This window comes from Zootoca vivipara, chromosome 5 (genome assembly GCF_963506605.1).
Source record: "Zootoca vivipara chromosome 5, rZooViv1.1, whole genome shotgun sequence".
Taxonomy (NCBI): Eukaryota; Metazoa; Chordata; class Lepidosauria; order Squamata; family Lacertidae; genus Zootoca; species Zootoca vivipara.
The window spans coordinates 5,875,366-5,900,344 of NC_083280.1; the positions used below are offsets into that span (position 1 = coordinate 5,875,366).

General features: G+C 51.2%; 1 protein-coding gene across 2 annotated transcripts in view; it reads right to left on the reverse strand.

Annotated features, from left to right (window-relative positions):
* Positions 1-2,182: 2,182 nt before the first annotated feature.
* LOC118093583 (solute carrier family 12 member 9) overlaps positions 2,183-24,979 on the reverse strand; it is an 88,047-nt gene continuing 65,250 nt past the window's right edge. For both annotated transcript variants that reach the window (XM_035132993.2, XM_035132991.2), the window contains 4 exons: positions 19,085-19,277; positions 10,131-10,305; positions 4,637-4,783; positions 2,183-3,466 (listed from right to left, as the gene is read on the reverse strand). In XM_035132993.2, coding sequence (XP_034988884.1) covers positions 2,661-3,466; positions 4,637-4,783; positions 10,131-10,305; positions 19,085-19,277 — 1,321 coding nt within the window. In that variant the 3' untranslated portion in view covers positions 2,183-2,660. The remainder of the gene's footprint in view (positions 3,467-4,636; positions 4,784-10,130; positions 10,306-19,084; positions 19,278-24,979) is intronic.

A 24,979-nucleotide genomic window follows, 5' to 3' on the forward strand; every position in this document is an offset into this window, starting at 1 on the left:
AGACCAGGATTCGAATCCCCACTCAGCCGTGGGTTACCCCATCAGTCACTCTCATTCTCTGCCTAACCTCCCTTGCAGGGTTGTTGTGAGGCTACAACTGGGAGAAAGAGGCGACATGTGTGGCACATCTTGAGCTCTGGGGAGGAAAGGGTAGGATATAAAAGCAGTAAATAATAAAACACTCCCTGTCCCCCAAGTGAAAGGGCGAGTGGAGGAAAAGCTACTGCCAGTGTCAAGCTCGGATTTTCGTGTTTCTTCCAGAGAACCAGATTTTGCCGGCCGTTGTGGATACCTGGAAAGAAATCTGCACAAAGGACCGATCAAGGCGGAGGCAGAGGTAAAAGGTGGGGACAGAAGGAACATTTCATGCATGGGCCGAGGTGGGCTGGACGCTCCTTCACTGCTCTGAAGACGCAGACATTTTCTTCTGTCCTGTTGGGAGCGGTCGGAACAAATGGTTTCTGCAAGTTTGTGTGTGGTGTGTGTGTGTGTGGTGGGGCAAAGGATGGATATGGTGGGTAGCTACTGGCTAGCACCTGTGAGGTAGCCAACATCCTGCTGCTTCTCCCAAACCCCCGAAGAGTTTTGCAACTGCTTTTCCAGTAGTGGATTGTTTGTTTTTTGCAGGGGTGAGGTTTTAAATCAAAGTGACTGATCACAGAAGGCAAAACCAGGATCACACCACAGGTAAAGAGGACAGAAAGCATATGAAGGCTCCAGGTTCAAACCCTGGCAGGACTGGGCGGAAATCCCCTCTGGCACCCTGAAGAGCCACTGCCAGTCTGTGAAGAGATAATATTGGCCAAGAGAGGCCAAGAGTCTGACTTGCCGGAGGCAGCTTCCTGTGTTGCTAGCTCACTGTAACCACTTTTAAGACTATTACTTCTGTCTTCAGTTTGAGGACAGAAGTAAATGTGCTTCCACTGTAGACCCACTAGAAAACCTCTAGCGCCCAAGGAGGGAGGAAAGGTCAATTGGATTGGAAATTCAGAAATGATTATCTTTTCCCTTCACATTGCTGTTCAAACAGATCAGCTGCCACTTTTTGCATCCAAAAATTCACATGAAAGTGGAGCTACAGGTGAAACTAGGAAAATTAGAATATCACCGAAAAGTGCATTTATTTCAGTAATGCAACTTTTTTTTTAAATTTTTTACAAAAGCTTTCTTTTGGAAATTCCACAGTAATAAAACAAATAGCTACAATAATACACAAAAATATACACCACTATTACATTTTATTAATTACATTCCATTTATAATTGACCTGCCTAACGACAAATAATCACAATTACAACAACAACAACAAAAGGCTTGACATATCTTGCTTTGCATGTCATGCATCTATCTCATATACTGGTTTCACCTTTTAAGTTGTGTTGCTGAAATAAATGCACTTTTTCACAATATTCTAATTTTCCGAGTTTCACCTGTATAACCTGATCAGCATAATGGTGTCCCCCCTTGTAATGCTCTCCATCCTTCCGGGGGAAAGCCTGACACTGCCACAATGAATCAGCCATTCAGACCACCACCACTGTCATGGACTGGTTGGGGGCAGAGGAACGATGGGCAGAGGAATTGAGGGAAACCTCAAAGGGAAGAAGGCTCAGAGCCCAGAGAGTGGTGGTGGGATGATGAGTGGTCAGAGGGAGGAGACTCTGGAAGAGAAGCTGAAGAGGCAACAGGGTTTAGTGAGCTGGGAGAGTCTGTGCCAGAGAGAAGTCCAGAATCAAGAGGCAGAAGCTGAAGCAGGAGAGGCCAAGAGACAGAGATGAGTCTGGCTGCCAAAGAGTCCCGGGTGTCTCCTCCTCCTGCTGGAACAAGCTTCCCTTCCCCCTGGTATCCCAGAACCAGAAGTGGGCTGAAACAGGCAGAGGAGAGGTTGGCTGCAAGCAGGTGCAGCCTCTGATTGCTTGGGAGAGGAGGGGACTTGGATGGCTATGTGGAGGCGGGGACTTTCAGTCTCGGCAGCTGACATTCATGGAGTAAGACCACCAGGAACGAGCTGCTCTCCTCATTATGCCTGACACTCAACTAAGCCTGCGGAGCTCGTGTTTTTGTAATAGAGACTTACCTCCAACTTTGAACTGCACCATTACTGACCAGCACACTCCTGTGACAACTGCCCTAAGCTCCTTGCCATCAACACCCCAGACGCCACCACAGCAGCCTGCTCAGATCCTTCAGGACCATCTTTATTTTTGCTCCCGTTTCTACACGTATCAAAGGCACCGGGGCTGCTGCAGAGTTTTTCTGAGGCCACTTGGCAAAGTGCTAGCTTGCTGCTGCTCTGGTCTGGCTCAGGTCCCCCCTCTGCGTGAGCTCACAGAGCCTTCCAAAGGACCAGCGTTGACAGGACGAACCTTGCAGGACGTAACAGTCTACTCTTGGCCTGGACGGCTTTGCTGGGCCCCAGGAGTGGGTCTTGCGGTCCCCGCGCCCAAGTGGGCCCAGTCTTTGGTGAAAGAGGAAGCTGAGGCTACCCGCGCCCAGTCCGGCAGGGCCCAGAGAACAGCCCCAGCATAGCCTGCTGCCAGTCCTCACTTCTTGACACACCACACCGCTCTGGTGCCCTGCCACTCACCAACCCTTGACCATCACGGGGCATCAGCCAGCCAGCCAGCCACGGCTCGTGTCGACCTTGCGCAGCACCCAACCTAGAGCTCGGTGCTGGTGACAGCGCTGACCCCGTGCACCAGCAGCGTAGGGCCCAGCCCTCGAGTGAGCACCTCCAGCTGCTCTAAGTACCTGCCGTACAGGCTGGTGTCCGCTGGGGGGTGGGGCAAGTAGAGGAAGCGGACGGTGGGGGCGGAGCTCTGCTGGAGGATGAGCTGGTTGACGGCGCCCAGGTACTCGTCTGTCACTCGCGCCGCGTTCCCGGGGAAGCCGAGGCCGTCGGTGTCTCCGGCCACCTCCTGCTGGCGGTGCCAGTGGAGGGCCACTGCGCCGTCCCACAGCACCGTGTGAATGTCCGCCTGGATGCGCAGGTCCTTCAGGAGCTGCCGCAGCTTGTCCTCCTGGCCCCGGGGGCGGGCGCCGCTCTCCATGCAGAGGAAGAGGCGCAGGCGGGCGCGGCGCCAAGCCCGGGCCATGGCCAGGACGCAGGCCATCTGCAGCAGGAAGAGGCTGCAGGTGTTGACGTAGTGGGCGCTGTCGGGGCGCAGCAGGTTGATGGGCCAGACGTCGATGAGGGGCTGTGCCCGCCACCCCAGCTCCTGCGGCGGCTTTAGCTCCTCGAAGGAGCGCGCCAGCAGGACGTTGCGCTGCATCTTGAGGGCATCCGCGATGATGGCCACGTATTCCCAGGGAGAGAGGCGCTTCGGCGTCCCCGGTGTCCATGGTGGAGGGAAGTTCTGCCAGGCCACCTCCTCCCCACTGCTGAAGGCCGGGTGCTGGGAGAGGCAGTCCTGCGAGGTCGCGTCGTCGTAGAAGCCCAGAGCGATGGTGTTGGGCCTCATGCCTCCTGGGAGGGAGAGAGAGAGAACCAAGGGAGTATTAGTTGCTTTGTTTGCATCAGGGTTTCCCAAACTTGGGTGGCCAGCTGTTCTTGAACTACGACTCCCATCATCCCTAGCTAGCAGGACTAGTGGTCAGGGATGAGGGGAACTGTAGTCCAAAAACAGCCAGAGACCCAAGTTTGCGGTTTGCAGCATCTACATTGTTTTGCTTTCTTTCTTAATGCTATTGGGTCCATCATGAGCTGCTTTGAATGAAACTTCTGTTGCTGGAAAGCAGAATAAAAGTAGAATCATAGAGGCTTAGAATTGTAGAGTTGGAAGGGACCCTGAGGGTCATCTAGTCCAACCCCCTGCTCCAATGGAGGAATATCTCACCCAAGCTGGGGCTCAAAATCCACAATCCTGAGATCAAGAGTCCCATGCTGTAATGACTGAGCCCAACCAAATCAAGGAGGAGTGGCTGAGCTGCAGCAACAAACAAGGTCAGGATTGGGGCTAGGTGGTAAAGGTTGCCCACACGACCCCTACCTCCCCAAAACAAAGGAATGAAAATGGATTGGTGGCCAGTTCTGTCCTACAATTATATTTGAAGCAGCCACAAAAATGAAGAAATATTGCTGTATTTCATTGGTCAGCCTTGTGGGGTTTAGGAACAGAGGCAGCTTTGGCATATGGTTCAACAAGATCCGTATTGGGGGGCGGGAAACCTTTTGAACTCTGTGGACCAGATCTGGACTGGTTTCGTGGACCAAATTTGCAAGAGGGGTGGCTCGCCTGTCCATCAGCTGAGGTCACCATGGCAGCCAGGTGATTTCTCCAGGCGCTTTGAAGTCCTGGAAGTTGGGACGTCAAAGCACCTTGCAGGCACCAAAGTACGCCCTCCCCACCACGAGAAAGCATGCCTGGGTCTCATGTGTCCTATTTATTAAATTTGTATACCGCCCTTCATCCTTAGATCTTACAGCGGTTTGTAGCATAAAAATACAAGATAAGAACAAAAATTTCATAACAAAAAAAACCAAAACAGTAACCCCCTTCCCCAAATGTATTTATTTGCAGCATTTATTCACACACAGCCTGCCACTGCAGCTCACAAAAATCAGTTCAGAGGCGGCCTGCACCTTATTCCTCCTCAGCTGCCCAGTTCTCTGGCCCAAACAGGAAAGGATACTCACCCAAGCCAGAGATGAAGAGCAGCTGCTGGGTGCCATGTCTGATGGAGTCCGAAAGGGTCAGGTTGACGAAGGCCTTGATGTTCAGCCTGTCCACAAGCTGCAGCCACGAGTCAGACTGGTGCGGCAAGGGGTCAGAAGGCAGGGAGTCTGAGAGAGAAAGGAGAGGGTCATCCGGCCGGCGTTGCGTTTGACCTCCCTAGCAAAGCCCACAGTGGGAGGAGACCTAGGCTAGCCCTTGGATAAGCAGGGACGACACATTCACACATATGGAGGGGACCTGCGTGTGGAGGGAACCTCCCTATAAGTCTATTAACAGGGGCAAACAACTTTAAGAGACTTTGAGAGACAGCTGCGGAAGGCAGCAGAATTCTAGCTGCTGTTGGACTCTCTCAACCAGATCAGCCCCAGCCAGTAGGGCAGTGGTCAGAGAGCCCAGCATCTTCTGGGTCGCCAGTTTCCCTATCCTAACACACACACACACACACACACATACACCCATGGCTATAGTTTCTCCAACACCTTCCTGTTACTCCTTCTTTGGAGGTCTTTAAGCAGAGGCGTGACAGCGATCTGTCAGGAGTAATAATAATTATTATTATTTATAGCCCGCCCATCTGGCTGGGTTTCCCCAGCCACTCTGGGAGGCTTCCAACCGAATATTAAAACAGTACAGCATTAAACATTAAAAACTTCCCTAAACAGGGCCGCCTTCAGTTGTCTTCTAAAAGTAAAATAGTTACTTATTGCCTTGACATCTGCTGGGAGGGCGTTCCACAGGACGGGTGCCACTACCGAGAAGGCCCTCTGCCTGGTTCCCTGTAACCTCACGTCTCACAATGAGGGAACCGCCAGAAGGCCCTCGGTGCTGTATCTCAGTGTCTGGGCTGAATGGTGGGGGTGGAGACGCTCCTTCAGGTATACAGGACCGAGGCCGTTTAGGGTTTTAAAGGTCAGTACCAACACTTTGAACTGTGCTCGGAAACGTACTGGGAGCCAGTGTAGATCTCTCAGGACCGGTGTTATGTGGTCCCGGCGGCCACTCCCAGTCACTAGTCTAGCTGCCACATTCTGGATTAATTGCAGTTTCCGGGTCACCTTCAAAGGCAGCCCCACGTAGAGTGCATTGCAGTAGTCCAAGCGGGAGATAACCAGAGAATGCACCACTCTGGCGAGACAGTCTGCGGGCAGGTAGGGTCTCAGCCTGCGTACCAGATGGAGCTGATAGACAGCCACCCTGGACACAGAATTAACCTGTGCCTCCATGGACAGCTGTGAGTCCAAAATGACTCCTAGGCTGCGCACCTGGTCCTTCATGGGCACAGTTACCCCATTCAAGACCAGGGAGTCCTCCACACCTGCCCGCCTCCTGTCCCCCCAAAATAGTACTTCTGTCTTGCCAGGATTCAACCTCAATCCGTTAGCCACCATCCATCCTCCAACCGCCTCCAGGCACTCACACAGGACCTTCACCGCCTTCACTGGTTCTGATTTAAAAGAGAGGTAGAATGCTTTGATGGTGTTTCAAATAATAAATTATTATTATTATTATTATTATTATTATTATTATTATTATTATTCCCCATCACTCACAGAGTTTCCAATTTCATAGAAGCATAGACTTCTCTTGTGAACTGCCTTGAGATCTTTTGATGAAAGGTGGTATATTATTATTATTATTATTATTATTATTATTATTATTATTATTAGGTTGCAAGAGACCACACGGATCATATAGTCCAACCCCATGCAATGCACGAATCATTCGCCCTACATTGGGGCTCGAACCCAGAACCTGAGATGAAGAGTCTCAAGCTCTACAGACTGAGCCACCCCAGTAGCACCAGGGGTGCCAACTTGAATAAAATATTGTGGGGGCCCAGGTAAGCTCCGCCCCGCATAATCAATCACATGATGCAATGCATACACACCATTTGAATGGGAATGCCCATCAACTTTGTGGGGGGCCTGGCCCCCTCAAATATTTTATTGTGGGGGCTGAATCCCCCATGGCCCCTAGAAGTCGCCTCCTATAATTCATGTGCAGTACTGTTGCGGACACACCCTACCACTCGTGTTTGCCAGACATACCCCACTTCTCTCAGGCAACATTCACACAACCTGACTGCTGACCGATAACACGTTGATACTGTGCTGCCTTTTTCCTTCCCTGCTATGCCCCTATCTGTCTCTAGGCCTCGCATGCTGATGTTTCCCAAAGCGCATGAGCAGTTGGGATGTCCAGGAACGCTCCGTAACACCTCAGTCGAAAGCTGCAAAGGTCCCAAAGGCTGCAGTTCGCATTCTTGGCTTCTTTTACCGCATGCCTCTGATTCGGGGGAACGAAGTGACAATACCACTGTACTTAAAGTGTAAAGCTACATATTCCGCACTTTAAGATGAGATATCGTTCGCGACTCTGCAATCCACCATTTATATGCCCTAAAAGATAATGGAAAGCTCTCCCCGCACGGCCCTCTTTAAAATTCACCGTTTCGGAGAATTCTGTGTCACGTGTGTGTTGTGATGATGGACTTGTGTCTCGCCAAACCCAAAACCGGTTCGTTTCTCCCTCTGCCACAAAGTTCTCCAATATGGGTGGAAGAAGCAGCTTCTGACAGTGCTTGGTGCTCACAAGCGCATTCACAGAGTGTCTTCACACCTGGCACCAAGTTCACCTCCTATCCACCCAAAGACCCAGGAATCTTTCTCATTGATCCACCGCAACTAAGCTCCCATACGTTATCTCTCAGATTTGCCCTAGAATTCTGGTCTGATCTCTCTCTCTCTCTTTAGGTGTGGTTGAAAAATGAAATTAACCATCTTCCTCTTTCTACTTTCCCCCTTTTTCAGCAGGAGGGAGGGAAATCCATTAGTCACCATGGAAACCAGAACAGCTCTGGGAGGGGCCCCATTCAAAAGTGGCTGAGAAATCAATTTTCAGTACAAAGGACAGTAGACAGGTAGAAGCGGGAGCCTGGGCAGGCGGCGCACACACACCCATGTGGGCTTGCGAATGCTTTTGGCTGGAGCATCTGTGCAGCACGAGGAGTGCTGTGCTGGTGAACACGTGTTCACCGGAAGGGGCACGTGCTCACGACTGAGAGTAAACAAAAAGGCCGAGGCTGAGACATCAACTCTTGCAGCAAACTTGCACCCTGGGAGACTCAAACTTCTCAACCAGAGGCTGCTCACCTGGTGGGGCAGAGCTTCTTCTGCTCCAGCCTCCTGGCAGGTGAGTTTCTATAGTTTAACGGGAAGGGGACAGGTGAGCCAGAAAGGACGCCGGAGCGGTGCAAATGGGTGCAAACTGACTGAACCAAAACCAGCACTCCTGCTTATGTTTTTGTAGGGCACTGGCCAGGGCCGCCCTAAGCATATCCAGAGCCGTGGTGCAAAGATCCCTTCGCCTGCCCCCCGTTTCCCAGAGTTGTTGACCTTTTTTTTAGGGAGGGAACACAAGCAGCAGTGGAGGAAGCCTCTTGGGACAGGACGGCTCTGCTGACGACATGCCCAGATATGTGGGGCTGGAGGAGGTAGGCAGCGGCCTCCTCCAGTGGGGAAGAGGCGGAGGCTGGACGCAGCGTAGCCCAGCTCAGCTGGCCGCTTTGTGCTGGGGTGGCCATGGCAGGCGGAGGCTCTGGGCGTGGTGCTGCTTTGATGCGGCATGGCGGAGGCGGGCTAGCGGGCCAGGGAAGCTGGGCCCGTAGAGATCTGTGGTGCCTGATGCCTGCCTCGAAGACGGCTAGCAGGAGGGGCGGCGTGCGTGCCTGCGCCTCAACCTTTGGGCGAGCAAGCACACCGAGCAAGTGGGCCTGCACTGAGCAAGCAAGGGTGCGTGCGTCGCTCCTGCTGAGTGTCGGCTCGGTTTTTCCCCTTTTAGACTTCTGGCGCCCCGCATAATTCGGCACCTGCAGGCTAAAAGTGAAAAAACCGAGCCGACACTCAGCAGGAGCAGCGCACGCACTCTTGCTCACTCAGCGCGCTTGCTCAGTGTTCCTCGGACTCTCGCCTGGGGCCCTCCAGAACTTGGCGCCCTGGCGTCCTGCACCACTAGTGCCTATGGGTAAGACGGCGCTGGCACTGGCCTCCCTGCCTCCTCACCCCTTCCAGGAAATGACAGCCATGCACTTGGCAGGAAAATCTGCTGAGCCATCCATTGGAGGCATAAGAGCATAGGAAGAGCCTGCTGGATCAGGCCAATGGCCCTTCCAATCCAGCATCCTGTTCTGACAGTGGCAAGCCTCAATAGGAAATCTGCAAGCAGGATCCAAACACAAGCGCCCTCTCTTCTCCTGTGGTATTCAGAAGCACTGGCACCTCTGAGCATGGAGGAAGAGCATGGTCATCCTGGCTAGGAGCCATCCATAGCCCTCTCCTCCTCCCTGCATTTGACCAGCCCTCTTTTAAAGCCATCTAGGCACCGTGATCATTGCTGCCTGTGGGAATGAATTCCATAGTTTAACTATGTGCAGTGTGAATAAATATTTCATCTGCCCTGAGTCTTCCAACATTCAGCTTCAATGGACGTCCACAAGTTCTATCCGTCCACTTTCTCCAGGCCACGCTTGATTTCACAAACCTCTACCCTGTTGATTCTCCCTCGCCTTCTTCTCTGAGCTGAAAAGTCCCAAATGCTCCAACCTTTCTTCATGAGAGAGTCGCTCCACCCCCTCAATCATTTTGGTTGCCCTTTTCCGAACTTTTTCCAACTCTACAATACTGTTTTTGAGGCCAGGCAACTGGGCACATTCGTTTAGTAACTTGATAAAGGTTTTGATCAAGTAATCTATCTGATTAAGCTACTGAATATTGCAGCCCCAAAATGAAACCCACTGAAACCTCCAGCCCTGTTCCAGTTTATCAGAGGGTGTGGTTTTGCTTCCTGTCGGCAAGAGTGCATCTTTCAGCGTGCTGGCTGGCTGGGGCTGCTGGGAGTCAGAGCCCAGCAACATATAGAGGTCCATGGCTTCCTCCCCACTCCCATCGCACGATACAAGGAGAAGACTCGTAGCTTAGAGCATCTGCTTTCTATGCAGAAGGCACCAGGGTCAGTCCCTGGCCTTTCAATCCCAGAGCAGAAGCGGATTTGGGGCAGCGTGACTGCTTCTCCCCTACAGGTGCAGGGAAGGAGGCATGAGGGCCCTGGCAGGGTCCCAACGAGCCCAGTTTGTGCTTGCTCAGCTTTGGGAAGGAGGTGGGAGGGCTCTGGGACCCAGCCAGAGCCCCACGCCTCCTTCCCAAGGCCTGGCACCTTGCTTGGCTGGAGCAAGGGCTGGGGAGGGGTGTGTGAAATCTTGGCCACACACAGGGCACCATATTACCGAGGTTCGCCCCTGCCTAGGAGAGCCTCTGCAGGTCTCCAAGCTAGGTGGGTGGGTGGTGCAACTCTGCTCAAGGCAGCTTCCTTTGTGCCTTCTCCCTGGGGCACACGGTTGCATCTCTCCAGACGACTTGGGGGGAGGGTCAACCGGCTGGCCTCCCGCTGCCCCCTTACCCAAGTCATCCAGCTCCACGTGGCCAAGCACATACAAGCCACTCTTTTTGAGGTCGTTGATGAAGCTGATGAGCTGCAGGGACGTCCGCGGGTTCCGTACCATCAGCAGCACCTGCGGCCGCCAGAACTTGACGTGCTCCTTGCGGATGTCCAACATCAGCAGATACTTGCGGACCTGGGAAGGGGGGGGGGAGAAAGAGTCAGGCTGGAGGGGTCTATGGGGTGTTAGGGGATGGGAGTACCTCTGGTTGGGGACACATTGTGCTCCTTCTAGGGTGGTTTGCTCTCCTTTGCTCCCACCCCAGCACTCAGCTCTCACCTGTGGCTCCGATATGCTGTCAGGATGCGACAGCAGCCACAACCTAGGAAATGGCTTCTACTGGCCGGCTAAACCAGGTGAGGGCAACCAATGGGTGTCAAATCCTTGGGGAGTTAGGGGCTTCTCCTGCATGCGAAGACAGGCTCTGGCAGATTGAACGGATGAGACCAAGAGAGGGTCCAACGGTCAAGAAGGCAGTTTCTGCACATGCTGTAGAGCAGGCATCCCCAAACTGCGGCCCTCCAGATGTTTTTGGCCTACAACTCCCATGATCCCTAGCTAGCAGGACCAGTGGTCAGGGATGATGGGAATTGTAGTCTCAAAATATCTGGAGGGCCGAGGTTGAGGAAGTCTGTTGTAGAGGGAGGTGAGGAGCAGATGGGGCTCATAGCCCATCTAGGGCAGGCATAGGCAAACTCGGCCCTCCAGATGTTTTGGGACTACAACTCCCATCATCCCTAGCTAATAGGACCAGTGGTCAGGGATGATGGGAGTTGTAGTCCCAAAACATCTGGAGGGCCGAGTTTGCCTATGCCTGATCTAGGAGAAGGGAAAATTTGATCCTGAACCTCAGCTGCCTTGTGGGTCATCTTCAGGAAAAGAAAATGCTAAGGAGAAAACCCTTCACAAATCCAGAGCGGAGTCCCCAAGACAGTTGGATGGCACCTTGTACGCCTCCTTCTGGCAACTCCTGCAGCCAAGCTGGTGCCCAATGTCTTGCTCTGCCTTCCTTTGGATCCCATCAGTGAGGCCGAGAGGAGGGTCTTGTCGTCTGGCCAGCCCAGGACCTCCACACACACTGCCCAGGCTTGTGCCCTGTGGAGGTCACTTTGGCGCTGCTAATGCAGCAGGTTGACTTCATCCCAAGAGGTTATATCTTTGGACATAGATAGACTTAGGCTCTATCTACAGTGAACTAGTAGGCTTCTCTAGTAGGACCCAGGTGGCGCTGTGGGTTAAACCACAGAGTCTAGGGCTTGCTGATCAGAAGGTTGGCGGTTCGAATCCCTGCAACGGGGTGAGCTCCTGTTGCTCGGTCCCAGCTCCTGCCAACCTACCGGTAGCAGTTCGAAAGCATGTCAAAGTTCAAGTAGATAAATAGGTACCACTCCGGCAGGAAGGTAAACAGTGTTTCCGTGCGCTGCTCTGGTTCGCCAGAAGCAGCTTTGTCATGCTGGCCACATGACCCGGAAGCTGTCTGCGGACAAACGCCGGCTCCCTCGGCCTATAGAGCGAGATGAGCGCCGCAACCCCAGAGTCGGACGCGACTGGACCTGATGGTCAGGGGCCCCTTTACCTTTTAGTAGGCTTCTCACTGACCGCAGGACGATTAGCTCAGCAATGGAAGGACCAGGCTGATATACCCCTGAACGTACGGGAAAATAATATCCGAGACACGGCAATGTCCCTTGGCACCTCCCAAGAAACACGGACCCCCTTCTTTAACTATGTTAATGACCAATATCAAGATCTTATACCAAACGCTCAATATTCTCAGCGGAGAGGTTACGTCAAGCAACTTGTTTGAATGCTGAATGTGTAAGTGCATGTCTAGAGACGACGGATGAAACAAACATCATTAGCTGGATAAGTTTTTAATGGTTTTTGTATTTGTTTAAAGACCAATAAAAATGTGTGGGTTTTTTGTGTGTGGTTTTTTTATAAAGGAAGACAGATGCCAACGCATCTGAGGTGGCTGTGAGGGAGCCCACTCCTCAAATCCCCATGTTTCTACAGCTAAGCAAGGAGGCAGTTTAGCTGCAGCTTCCCTGAGCCCGTGTGGATTTGGTGCTCCTCACTGGCTGATGTAGAGAGGAAGAATAATCGCAGAGTGCCATCGATGTGCACAGTGCTCTGCGCATAATATAGAAAAGGATAGGTCTCTGCGCTGAGGAGAAGATGTTCTACAATCTGACACAAGGGGATGGGGTGGTAGGAGGCCAAACAACTTATCCTCATGGTAACATCCTGTCAATATTACGGACGCTTTTGCCACACGTCAGGTGCGGTTGTGTGGTAAAATGTGCGCCTGAAAGTGTGGCAAAGCGGTCACCCGCATCCATCATATCAAAGTGAATGGCGAAATACGGTTGGTCTTATTCGAGTCACCCTTGTCAGTGAATATCCAGCAAACACCACACAGGATTTTACTGAACATGAGGTGCATATGTCTGGAAACGCAAAAAAACCTCCCTTGTGAGGTTTCCCTCAAAACTCTCCCGCCTTTCCTTGAAAACAAGCGCTTTGCCTGAGGCGCCACAGGATTTGCTTTTTAAGAAATTCATTTTGAAATGAAACCAAGGTTTGCCCTCCGAGCGGAGCAACGTCCGACTCCAGCTGACGCCACCTCCTCCCGCCCCTGGGGAAAGAGGTGCGCACTTCTGCCACAGCCAGCCAGGCTTGAAGCAGGAGAGCCAGATGGGGAGCGCAAGAGGAACGCGGCACCTGCCTGTCAGTGCCCGAGATTGGCAGCAGGAGGGTTCCGCCTCAGCGCCCCACTGCCCACGCTGCACTGAGGGGATAATGGGGGGGGTGGCAGACACTGACAGCGCCATATGCCGGCGGTTCCGCCTTGGCGGGTGGGCGGCGCTCGGGGCTCCCTCTGCTCCCAGGCAATGGAGGCTTCCTGGCTCTGAGGCTGGTGGGATGAGCGGGCAGGCCCTGCGAGAAGCCTTAGCGAGCTCTGGCACCACCCGGGCATCCGGGGAGTTAGCTTCGTGGAAAAAGGGGGAAGGGTTGGGGGCTGAGGCCTGTAGCAATCAATGGATGCTTCCTGAATACCTACTTAAAGGTAAAAGACCCCTGATAGTTAAGTCCAGTCGCAAATAACTCTGGGGTTGCGGCACTCATCTCACTTTACTGGCCAAGGGAGCCGACATTTGTCCGCAGACAGTTTTTCCGGGTGATGTGGCCAGCAGGACTAAGCAGCTTCTGGCGAAAGCAGAGCAGCACACGGAAACGCTGTTTACCTTCCCGCTGGAGCGGTACCTATTTATCTACTTGCACTTTGACGTGCTTTTGAACTGCTAGGTTGGCAGGAGCTGGGACTGGACAACGGGAGCTCCCTCCGTCGCGCGGATTCGAACCGCCGACCTTCCGATCGGCAAGAGTGGTTTACGCCACAGCGCCACCCGCATCCTGATCACCTACTTACCAAGCGTTAATTCTGATCAAATGAGCATCGCTAATAATAATAATAATGCTTTTCATTCAAATATATCCCAAAGGGGGTTACAAACAAGGAATAACATGCTAGAACATAGAACTGCGGAATCACAGGGCTGGAAGGGAGGCCCCCCCACCCAGGGTCATCTAGTCCAGCCCCCTGCAATGCAGAAATCTCAGCGAAACCATCCACAACAGATAGTCATCTGCAGCATAAATCATGTAGATAAACAAATTATCAGTAAAGCAATTGCAATCTGTAAGACACTGTTAACAAAGCGACAGCTAAGTCATCCAGTGAAGCCAGACGTGGGAAGATTCAGGAAGGACAAACGAAAGTATGTCATTGCACAGGGCACAGTTAGATCAATGGAACTTGCTCCCGGTGGAGGCAGAGATGGCTACGGACTTGGATGGCTTTAAAAGAAGATTAGAGAAAGGCATAGAGCAGGGGTCCCCAAGCTGAGGATGTGGCCCAATCGCCTTCTCAATCCAGCCCGCGGACGGTCCGGGAATCAGCATGTTTTTACATGAGTAGAATGTCTCCTTTTATTTAAAATGCACCTCTGGGTTATTTGCGGGGCCTGCCTGGTGTTTTTACATGAGTAAAGGTAAAGGTAAAGGGACCATTAGGTCCAGTCGTGACCGACTCTGGGGTTGCGCGCTCATCTCGCATTATTGGCCGAGGGAGCCGGCGTACGGCTTCCAGGTCATGTGGCCAGCATGACAAAGCCGCTTCTGGCGAACCAGAGCAGCACATGGAAACGCCGTTTACCTTCCTATTTATCTACTTGCATTTTGACGTGCTTTCGAACTGCTAGGTTCATTCTACATGAGTAGAATGTCCTTATATTCTACATGAGTAGAATGTCTGCTTTTATTTAAAATGCATCTCTGGGTTATTTGTGGGGCATAGGAATTCATTCATTTTTATTTTTTTTCAAAATATAGTCCGGCCCCCCACAAGGTCTGAGGGACAGTGGACCGGCCCCCTGCTGAAAAAGTTTGCTGACCCCTGGCATAGAGGATGTTAAGGCTATCAGTGTCTACCAGGCAAAATGGCTATGTTCTGCCTCCACAGTTGGAGGCAATGTTTTCTCCGAATGGCAGTTGTTGAGAATCGCAAGCAGGGAGCGCAGGGCTGCAATCAGGTCCTGCTTGTGGGGCTTCCCACAGCGGGATCTCGGGGGTCACAGAGAGAAAAGGATGCTGGACCAAATGGGCCGCTGGCCTGATCCAGAAGGGTCTTCTTATTTTATCATGAGCCAGTCTTGCTCCCTGGGTGCTCAGAGAACAAGTTTCCCCCTTTGTTTAATGCACAAATCTGAAGAGTGCCGATGACCTGCATTTCAGCAGAAAACTTCTACGGTGTGTAGTTAAATTGTGGGACCCCCCTCCCCCAGGAGGCAGTGAGGGCCATCAATTTGGATGGATTAGACGTAGTGTGGTATTTTATGCGTTGTGACTTGCCGTTATTTTTATTGATCTTTGTTTAGCAATTCTTCATTGCAATTGTTAAGTGTCAACTGTTTAACTGTTATTTGCCGATATTTAATTTTCCCGTCTACCGTTATATTATATTGGATTGTTTCATTTGCTTCATTTGATAGAAGTTGCTTATTCTAAGGTTATTGTGACTTTTTTTTTTTTTTTGGTACTGGATCAGATTCATTATTACGTGTGCGATTGTTGCTGCCTATTTTGTTGTTTCTTCAGCTTGTAAAGGGCCTTGTGCAGAGCGGTATAGAGAGGCGGTATACAAATTAAACGTGAAATGGAAAGTGGAGAGGAAGGCTGTCGATGGCTCCTGGCCACAATGGCTCTGCTCTTCTGCCGTGATGCTTCTGAATCCCAGTTGCTGGAGACCAGAGGAGGAGTGAAGTTGTGAGGTCAGGATGCCAGTCTAGATGGGCCACGGGCCAGATCCAGCAGGCTCTTCTTATGTCTGATGGGATGTCTGTCTGCTCCAGCCCTGGTCTTTGAGCTGCCCCTGATCAAGGTGTCTTCTTGGCCGAGAAAAACCAGCCCTCGCTTTCGCTTCCTTCATCATCTGCTTCAGCCGCTAGCTTCCTTCCTTGCTGTGTGTGTGTGTGTGTGTGTGTGTGTGTGTGTGTGTGTGTGTGTACGCAAGCGAGCAAACATGTCATCCAGACAAGTCAGAGCTCAGGGCAAGCTAATGAATTTACCTCTTCAGCTGCCGCCATTTGTCTTCACTACTGGGGACAAGTGCATTTGATCAGCGTCCGACGGGGTAACATCACCCTGGTGAGTAAATGTTATTACCCCAGACGCACCGCAGAGGAGGACGACATCATTCCTTCCTTCCCTCCTCCCCCCCCCTTCTGCGCACAATCTGTGGTGTTGGCTCCCTGCCAAAGTCTCTGCGTGCCAGGGCCAGGAATAAAAGGTTGGGGAGTTGGGAGAGGGGAGTAAGGAGAAGAGGAAGGTGGCGTTTTTGACGCCTGCTTTTATCCCCCTGCATGGGCCTTCCTTACTCCCATCGATCTGCCAAGACATCTCAAAGCCAGACGGATGTCTGCAGAGGCGTTGGCAGCCCTAGCTAACACGCCAACATTTCCCCGCCTGCAAATGTTGCGGGGCTGTGGCCAGGTTCCTCTGCCCTCCACACTGGTGTCCCCAAACCGGTGTTAGAAACTCAGGTGTATAAGCTAGGCGCCAAATGGCACCTTAAACGTCTATTCACTGGGGGGTTGGACTAGATGACCCTTGGGTCCCCTTCCAACACTGCAATTCTACAATTCTACGATCTCAGCAACATTGCTTGACGGTAGCTTGCTCTTGCAACAATTCACTTGTCCCAGTATCCAAGAAGGAGAAACAAATAGCAGGAATGGAAATGGTGTTAATTGTGGACTACAGCAGAGGTTTTTAAATTGGGGAAAGGCTTCGGCAGTGTCAAATGTATCTGTACTCAGCCCTGCACTAACTTTCCTTGATGTGATGATGGAGGACTGTGTGTGATTCGGCTAACTTGAGGGAGACATCAGTCGCCAACCTGGCGCCCAGAAATCTCCACATAGTGGCAAATGGGCCCGTGCCAGTAGCAAAATGTGCCCGACACCTGGGGGATTTTGAACACTGCCCCAAACCGCTTGCTGGAGATTGCCCTTGTTTCCTGGTAAGGACTCTGTGTGCTCAGCATGGATTAGTAGCGCTGCACCCCAGAAGTGGCTGCATTTCAGCCAAATGTGCGTGTCAAGAGGCAGTAGCGCAGCTCCGATGCCTGCAGAAGTTCTTGTTCAGCTTTTGTTTAGCCCCGGGAGCAGGAAGGGGCTGAGCAGAAAACAGGAAACAGGAAACACAGAGGGGGGTGTGCCCCGCTGGAATGCCGTGCCACGACCTGCTTTGCTCCTTGCAAGGGAGGAAGTAACCAAAGCACACTCCAGGTCAAGCCAGCGATTTGTGAGAGTGAAGCTACAAGGAAGTTAGCTCAAGTCTCCAGATCTCGCCCTGGCCATGAATTCACCGACTCTCACCCACAGCTCCACCATCTGCAACACGGGGGACACCACCACTGGCCTGCCGTACAGAGCTGTTGTGCTGAAATAATGTATCTGAAGCTCTTCCAACATGTTGCAGCCCCACATATGTGCTTTATTAGCATCCGAGCAAACACTTCAGATGCAAGCATTTGAGGTGGGTCGGTGGGAAGCTAGAAACAGTGTATTTAGTAGGACCTCTGGATGCGAATGGGATCCGTTCCGGAGCCCCGTTCGCATCCAGAGCAGTACTCAACCTGAAGCGCCGAATCTGTGCATGATCGCCGCGTGATTTGGCGCTTCTGCGCATGCGTGTGACGTCATTCAGCACGTCTGCGCATGTGCGAATCGCCGAACCCGGAAGTAAACGGTTCCGGCACTTCCGAGTTTGGCAAGTTCGTATACTGTGATGTATGCAACCCGCAGCAAACATAACTAGAGGTATGACTGTAATTAGAGTGTTGGACTAGGACCGGGGAGACCAGGGTTCAAATCCTGACTCGGCCATGAAGCTCCCTGGTTGACCATGGGCCAGTCACTCACTTTTGGCCTACCCTACCTCACAGGTTCTTGTGAGGGTAAAATGAGGAGGAGAACTACGTATGCCGCCTTGAGCCCCTGAGAGGGAAGGTGGGATGCAAATGCAATAAACAGGGTTTCCGAAACTTGGGGCTCTAGCTGTTGTTGGACTACAACTCCCATCATCCCTAGCTAGCAGAACCAGTGATCAGGGTTGATGGGAACTGCAGTCCAAAAACAGCTGGAGTCCCAAAGTTTGGGAAACCCCGCAATAAATAAATGAATCAACTTTGCAAATTGGAAGGTCTGAACCTCCTATACTAATGCTGTGGGTTTTAGGTGCTCAGAACCTGCTAAAACACAACAAACCCCACTCACCAGGCCTGGCTGAGGGCCTGAGTTTCGTTAAGGCAGGCCAGCAAGACAGCAGCTGGGTAATAAGAATATTCCATTACGTGCTAACAGGGTTTTTCCCCCTGTTAAGTGTTGGTTTTATGACACAAAAATTAAAAGGCAAGGGCTGGGCAACAGGCCCAACTCGCTGGGTCTGGGAACGAATCCCAGGGAAGGGCAGAGCACGGGGGGGGGGGGGGATGGCGCCAGCTGGAAGGACGAGCCGCCCGTCTGAAAGGATACGAGATAAGAGCGTGCAGCTCCCTTGCGGAAGGGGTGGAGGCGAGTTCGAAACATTATTAGGACAACCAGGTAAATTAATCTGTATGGAGGGGGATCCCCACCTGGTCCTGTGTTCTGCAAACGAGCTACCAATTGCTGGAAGCTGCAGTGGGTTGGGGAGAGGGCTCCTGGGTTCTGCTTGCTGGGTTCTTTTTGTATTTTCCTTTTAACAAACCACCCTGTGATCGTCCGATGAAGGGTGGTCTACAATTTAATAAATAAAATAAATGCCCATAAACCCATAATAATAATAATAATAATAATAATAATAATAATAATAATAATACATTGCTGCCTTCCACATGGCGCTTCTAATATTGAATAGCTTTAGCATACTCAGGAATCAAAAGTTTTTTGCCTCTTTTGTAGAAAATGTATGCTTTTCAAGCGGTCTGCAATTTCCTTGGGTGGCCAGGGTGGCCAAAGAATGAGGCTCGCAGCCCCTGCCTTGAAATCCCTGGGAAAGGGTCTTCTTCCTCCTCCTCCTCCTCCTCCCACCCTGCCTGATTTATGAGAGGGCTGAATGCTGCCAGAGGGAGAACTCGTCTCTAAACTAGTCAACACATCTCCAGGTGTTTGTGTGTGCAAGGAAAAGAGATTGCCCGCCGTGTTTCTGCCTCGCTAGTTCTCCCGCAGGAGGAGCAGCCGACAAACGCAAGCACCAGAAAACACTGATTAAAACATTTTGCATCAAAAAGGAGAAAGTGTTGCTTGCTGCCGACCGCCAATGCCTGTGGTAGAGAGCTGGTTTTTTGGGGGGTCCACCCCGTGCTTACCTGGTGGAAAATGAGAGCCTGGCTGATGTAGCCCCAGCTGCTGCTGGGGGAGAGGTAATGGAGGGCCACGAGGAGAACCACCATGAAGGCCACGCTGGCCGAGGCGTAGATGGGGCTGATGAGGAAGACCATGACGAAGCAGCCGCCGATGCCCAGCACACAGGTGTGCCAGGTGAAGTACCGAAAGGTGGGCCTGCGGGAAGGAGCACAGCAGTCAGCTTGGTCCAGTATACCTGAAGGAGCGTCTCCACCTCCACCATTCTGCCCGGATGCTGAGGTCCAGCACCGAGGGCCTTCTGGCGGTTCCCTCATTGCGAGAAGCCAAATTGCAGGGAACTAGGCAGAGGGCCTTCTCGGTGGTGGCGCCTGCCCTGTGGAATGCCCTCCCAACAGATGTCAAAGAGGAAAACAACTACCAGACTTTTAGAAGACATCTGAAGGCAGTCCTGTTCAGGGAGGCTTTTAATGTTTAATAGATTACTGTGTTTTATTTTTCTGTTGGAAGCCGCCCAGAGTGGCTGGGGAAACCCAGCCAGATGGGCGGGGTATAAATAATATTATATTATTATTATTATTATTATTATTATTATTATTATTATTATTATTACTTGGGAGGGGCAGATCCACTTAGTTTCCAGTGGTGTCACGGACCGGGTGGACGCAGAGGAATTGTGCGAGGAACCAGCTGGGGCAGCCCCGAGGGTATAAGGCTAAGAGTCCAGGGATTGGTCGTGGGATGACGGTGGGTGGACAGAGGGAGAAGACTGGGAGGAAGTGGTGTTGGAAGCTGAAGAGGCAACAGGGTTAGGTGAGCTGGGAGAGTCTGTGCCAGAGAGAATTCCAGAATCAGAGGCAGCAGCTGAAGCAGGAAAGGCCAAGAGGCAGAGATGAGTCTGGCTGGTGAAGAGTCCCAGGTATCTCCCCCTCCTGCTGGAACAAGCTTCCCTTCCCCCCGGTATCCCAGAACCAGGAGAGACATGAAATGCACAGAGGAGAGACTGGCACAGTCTCAGATTGCTTGGGTGAAACCCTGGAGGGGAGGGGGACTTAGGCAGCTATGGAGATGTGGGGACCTTCAGTCTCAGCAACTGCTTCGTGGGGGCAAGACCTACCAGGGATGAGCTGCTGTGCTCATTAGGCCTGGCACTCTGCCAAGATCATGTTCTTCCTAATAAAGAGTCAATTGCAACTTGCATGGTGTGATTTTCTGCTGGCTCGCTCCTGACAGCTTGGGAACCTGCAGCCGGAGGTTCAGGCTGGGAGTTAGAATCCCAGAAGCATAGAATTGTAGAGTCCAACCCCCTACAATGCAGGAATATTCAGCTGTCCCATACTAGGATTGAACCTGCAACCTTGGCATTATCAGCACCATGCTCTAACCAGCTGAGCTATCCAGGAGTTGGAGCACAGCAGGGCCTCAAGGGTCCACAGGTTTCTCTCCCCTCCGTTAGGGGGAGGGAGAGTTGCAGGAAATCCATCTTATTTGGGTTGTAACCTGCCCTGTCCCAGAAGGCTCACGGCTGGTTAGCAACATTTAAAGACAATGAATACGTAACACAATTGCTTTCACCCCGAGGGAGCCATTAAAGAGAGTCCAACGCACTCATCTCCAGCCACAAAATGCTTGAGTAGGTAGAAGGGCTCTCAGATCACTTTTCTTAGGCTGCTTCGTGGATTCCAAGGTTTAAGCATGGCAAATTGTACATGCATGAAATTCCTTGCACAGAGCTGCTTCTGCGTGCAATTTGCTGCAATATCACATGCATGCGGGCAAACACACAAATACACACACACACACACGATGCACGGTATTTTCAACATGAAAATATGGGCAGAAATTCAGATGATGTGGCTAACTCCAGGATGAAGATGCAGTGACAGGAAACACTACACCTGGTGAATTTCTGCCTGTCGCACAACTGTAGCAGGCACAGATAAGGATTTTTTTGGGGGGGGGGAGAAGTGGCAGCAGGAACCCCAGTGTGAGAATGCTTTTGAGCAGACAGTTTGGGGGGGGGGGACAGCATCTAAGTTTAAACGTGGGTTGTAAGCAGGCTGTCCCGCTTATCTGCCAGAAGTATTTGGCTGACCTTATTGGAAGCAGAAAGCTGGGCTAGAGGTCTGATTCAGCCGAGAAGCTATTACAGAATAAAACACATACTTTTTAATTATCTAATGACACCTGCAAGGAGAAAACTACTGAAATCAGTTAGTTTCAGGAAAGGAGCCAAGCTGAGATTCTGTCAGCTGAAACGCAGACTCCTCTCAGCACCTACAAGACAGCAGAAATGCAACAGGCGAAACCTCCCCCCAACACTGCAAGATTCTCCTATTGAATTTCTGCCTATCAAGGGCTTTTTTAAAAGGTCCAGTGCCTGTATCAGAAAGGGGGGAGGAAAGTGATATCTCTTGACATACATGAAAGCCAGCATGCCCTGTGGTTGGATGATGGGGTGTGGACAACATTTTACCTGGAAGAAAGGATTCCCTCAGAGTTGGTCTTTCTTAGATGTAGGATTCTTGGGTTGACAAGATTTGCCAAGCAAAAACTTTTAAAAGCTGACTGTTTCTGCACCTACATATTGAATCATAGAATCATAGAGTTGGAAGATACCACAAGGGCCATCCAGTCCAACTCCCTGCCAAGCAGGAAACACTCCCAAAGCATTCTTGACATATGCCTGTCAAGCCTCTGCTTAAAGACCTCCAAAGAAGGAGACTCCACCACACTCCTTGGTAGCAAATTCCACTGCCGAACAGCTCTTACTGTCAGGAAGTTCTTCCTAATGTTTAAGTGGAATCTTCTTTCTTGTAGTTTGAATCCATTGCTGCGTGTCCGCTTCTCTGGAGCAGCAGAAAACAATCTTTCTCCCTCCTCTATATGACATCCTTTTATATATTTGAACATGGCTAACATATCACCCCTTAACCTTCTCTTCTCCAGGATAAACATACCCAGATATTGAATCTGCCCTGTTCAAAGGGGCTGCAATAAATTTTAAAACCAAATGCCAAGCAACACCCAATTGACCTGAATTACTGAAACAACAAAAAATACCGCACACATCATTGCAATTTATATTTTAACCACGCAGCTGCTCTGATAGGATTCCCCACTTTCCCACGGGATCTTAGCACGTATCATTCATTATAAAGGCACTAAAAACGCCAGCAATTCCTATTGATCCGCATGCATTAAAGAGTTACATCTTCTTGAGTAGTTAAAAATTCCGGGCCAGGGAGACCTGGGTTCAAATCCCTGCTCAGCCATGAAGCTGAGTGGGATATTTCATTGCCCATCACAGCCTAATGTTCCATGCAGACCTGTTGGAATAATAATAATGCAGTCAAACGGGGGCCATTGCTCTGTGGCAGAAGGACAGGATGTAAACACAATTTTTAAACAAAAAAAAATATATGTGTGTGCGTGGTTTTTTTTTTTAAAAAAAAGCAGCACCTAGTCCCTAAAATTTGCTTGTTTATCTCCCCGCTGGGAGACGTAGCCTCAAATCTCACTGAGTAATGAGGACAGCTGATGGCTGCCACACCTCAAGAGAGTTGTAGGTTTTCCTGGCACTGGCCAGATACAGCAAGAAAAAGTGTTTGGTTGTTTTTAATCCCAGTTTTGGTTTTTAATTTCAGCTTGGGGTGGGCAGGGAGAGGGAAGAAGAAGCCAAAGGGGCCTATCAATCCTACAGAGAGGGGAGGGGACAGCCAGTCCCGCCCTGGAAGGTTGGTGTGCTTGGCAGAGCGCACGAACCGGCTGGCGAGGGCGCCGGCGAAGGGCCTCCTTTCTACGGCTTAATTAAAATGTTCTCATCTAACCCGCTGTCTTATCTATATTGCTTAGGGAGATTTAAAAAGAGCCCCGGAATGCTAATCGCCCTCTGCCACTCTTGCGTAGCCAGACCCGCAAAAAAATGCATGAGAATTGCAAAGGCCGTGTGTATTTACTTGTGTGTATAAGAGAGAGATATGGGGGGGGGGGACGACCAGAAAAGGGAGATGTGCCTCTTTTGCCGCTGCTCGGAGGGGAAGAAAAGGTGAGGGATAAAAACGCAAATTGTGGTTAAGTGTGTAATCGATGTGTATAAAACGCGAATCTCTCCTGGGCCCTGGCAGCGAGCCGCAGCATGCATTAGAGCCTCTGCGAAGCGCACAGAGTTTAACCCCCTCTGGTCCCGGCAAGGACCCGAGAGGTTAAATGGATGGGAAGGGAGCCATGCTCAGCTCCCCAACCCACACATGCCTGTGACTTTGGAAAAGGGTCCTCAGCCTACGTTCGGCAGGCTTTTCACCAACCTGGTGCTCTCGAAGGTGTTTTTGACTACACCTCCCACCACCCCTGTGGGTTAAACCACAGAGCCTAGGGCTTGCCGATCAGAAGATCGGCGGTTCGAATCCCCGCGACGGGGTGAGTTCCCGTTGCTCGGTCCCAGCTCCAGCCAACCTAGCAGTTCGAAAGCACGTCAAAGTGCAAGTAGATAAATAGGTACCGCTACAGCGGGAAGGTAAACGGCATTTCCGTGTGCTGCTCTGGTTCGCCAGAAGCGGCTTTGTTATGCTGGCCACATGACCTGGGAGCTGTATGCCGGCTCCATCAGCAAATAACACAAGATGAGCGCTGCAACCCCAGAGTCGGTCACGACTGGACCTAATGGTCAGGGGTCCCTTTACCTTTACCCACCACCCCAGCTACTTAAGAACATAGGAAGAGGCTGCTGGATGAGGCCAGTGGCCCTTCTAGCCTGAGCATCCTGCTCTCAGTGGCCAACCAGAGGCGCACAGGAAACAAGCAAGCAGGATTCGAGCGCAAGAACCCTCTCCCCTGCGGTTTTTTTCACAGCGACTTGGATTCAGAAGCATCTTCTCCATGGATTTGTTTAATCCTCTTTCAAATATATGCATTTCTGCATATATTCTGCCTGGTGTACACATTTTTGGACCCAAACCAACGGCTTCAAGTTACAAGAAAGGAGATTCCAACTAAACATCAGGGGGAAACTTTCTGGCGCCCTGCCTGACAGCAGAACAATCTCCCTCGGAAGACTATGGACTCCCCTTCCTCATACGTTTTTAAGCAGAGGTTGGATGGCCAATCTGGAATGGATGCTTTAGTTGAGATTCCTACATGCAGGGGGTTCGACTAGATGACCCTTGTGGTCCCTTCCAACTCTACAATTCTATTATTCTATGTGATGGGCCACGCTTCAGTTCTGCTGGGACCCCACCTGTTCTCCAAGAATTATTGGACCTCAACAATTTCTGAAGTTATACCACGCTGGCGCAGGAGCCATCACTTGTGGACTTTCCCCAAGGGATTTCAAAATAAATTTTGGACTGTGTCAAGGGAGGTGTTAAAATGCTTGCAGATGGAGAGAGAGGTTGCCCCTTATCTGCCTGTTTATGGTAACCAGACATATAGCTGGTCGGTGCTGGAGGAAAACTCTGTACGTGCTCAGGAGCTTTGAAAAAGTAATGCAAGTTTTTGTTTACTTTAAGGAAGGGGACGCTAAATGAGCATGTTTAAAAGGCGTTTGGAGGAGGCTGCAAGAATGAAAGACTCTCCTCCACCCTCTTTGACTTGTAACTCAGAGAATGCAAAGGCTTGTCAACTCTCAGCAGCAGGGAGCTGCCATTCACCAATGCTGATAATTGTGGGGAGATGTGTTCCTCTCCATATTCTCTGGCTTCTCAGAACTAGCCAATGCTGGAAAGGGCTCCACCCAGCCTTGGTGCTGAGTCCACGTCACTCTTACTGAGAGGAGTGGGCTGGGGGAGGGAGAGGAAGAAAGGTCTTGATTCAATTACTCCTTTTCGGAAGGGCTCAGCCCCTGGGCAGGATGAGGCCCCACTTAGCGAGAGCTAAAGAGCTGTCTGCAAGGATGAATGTCA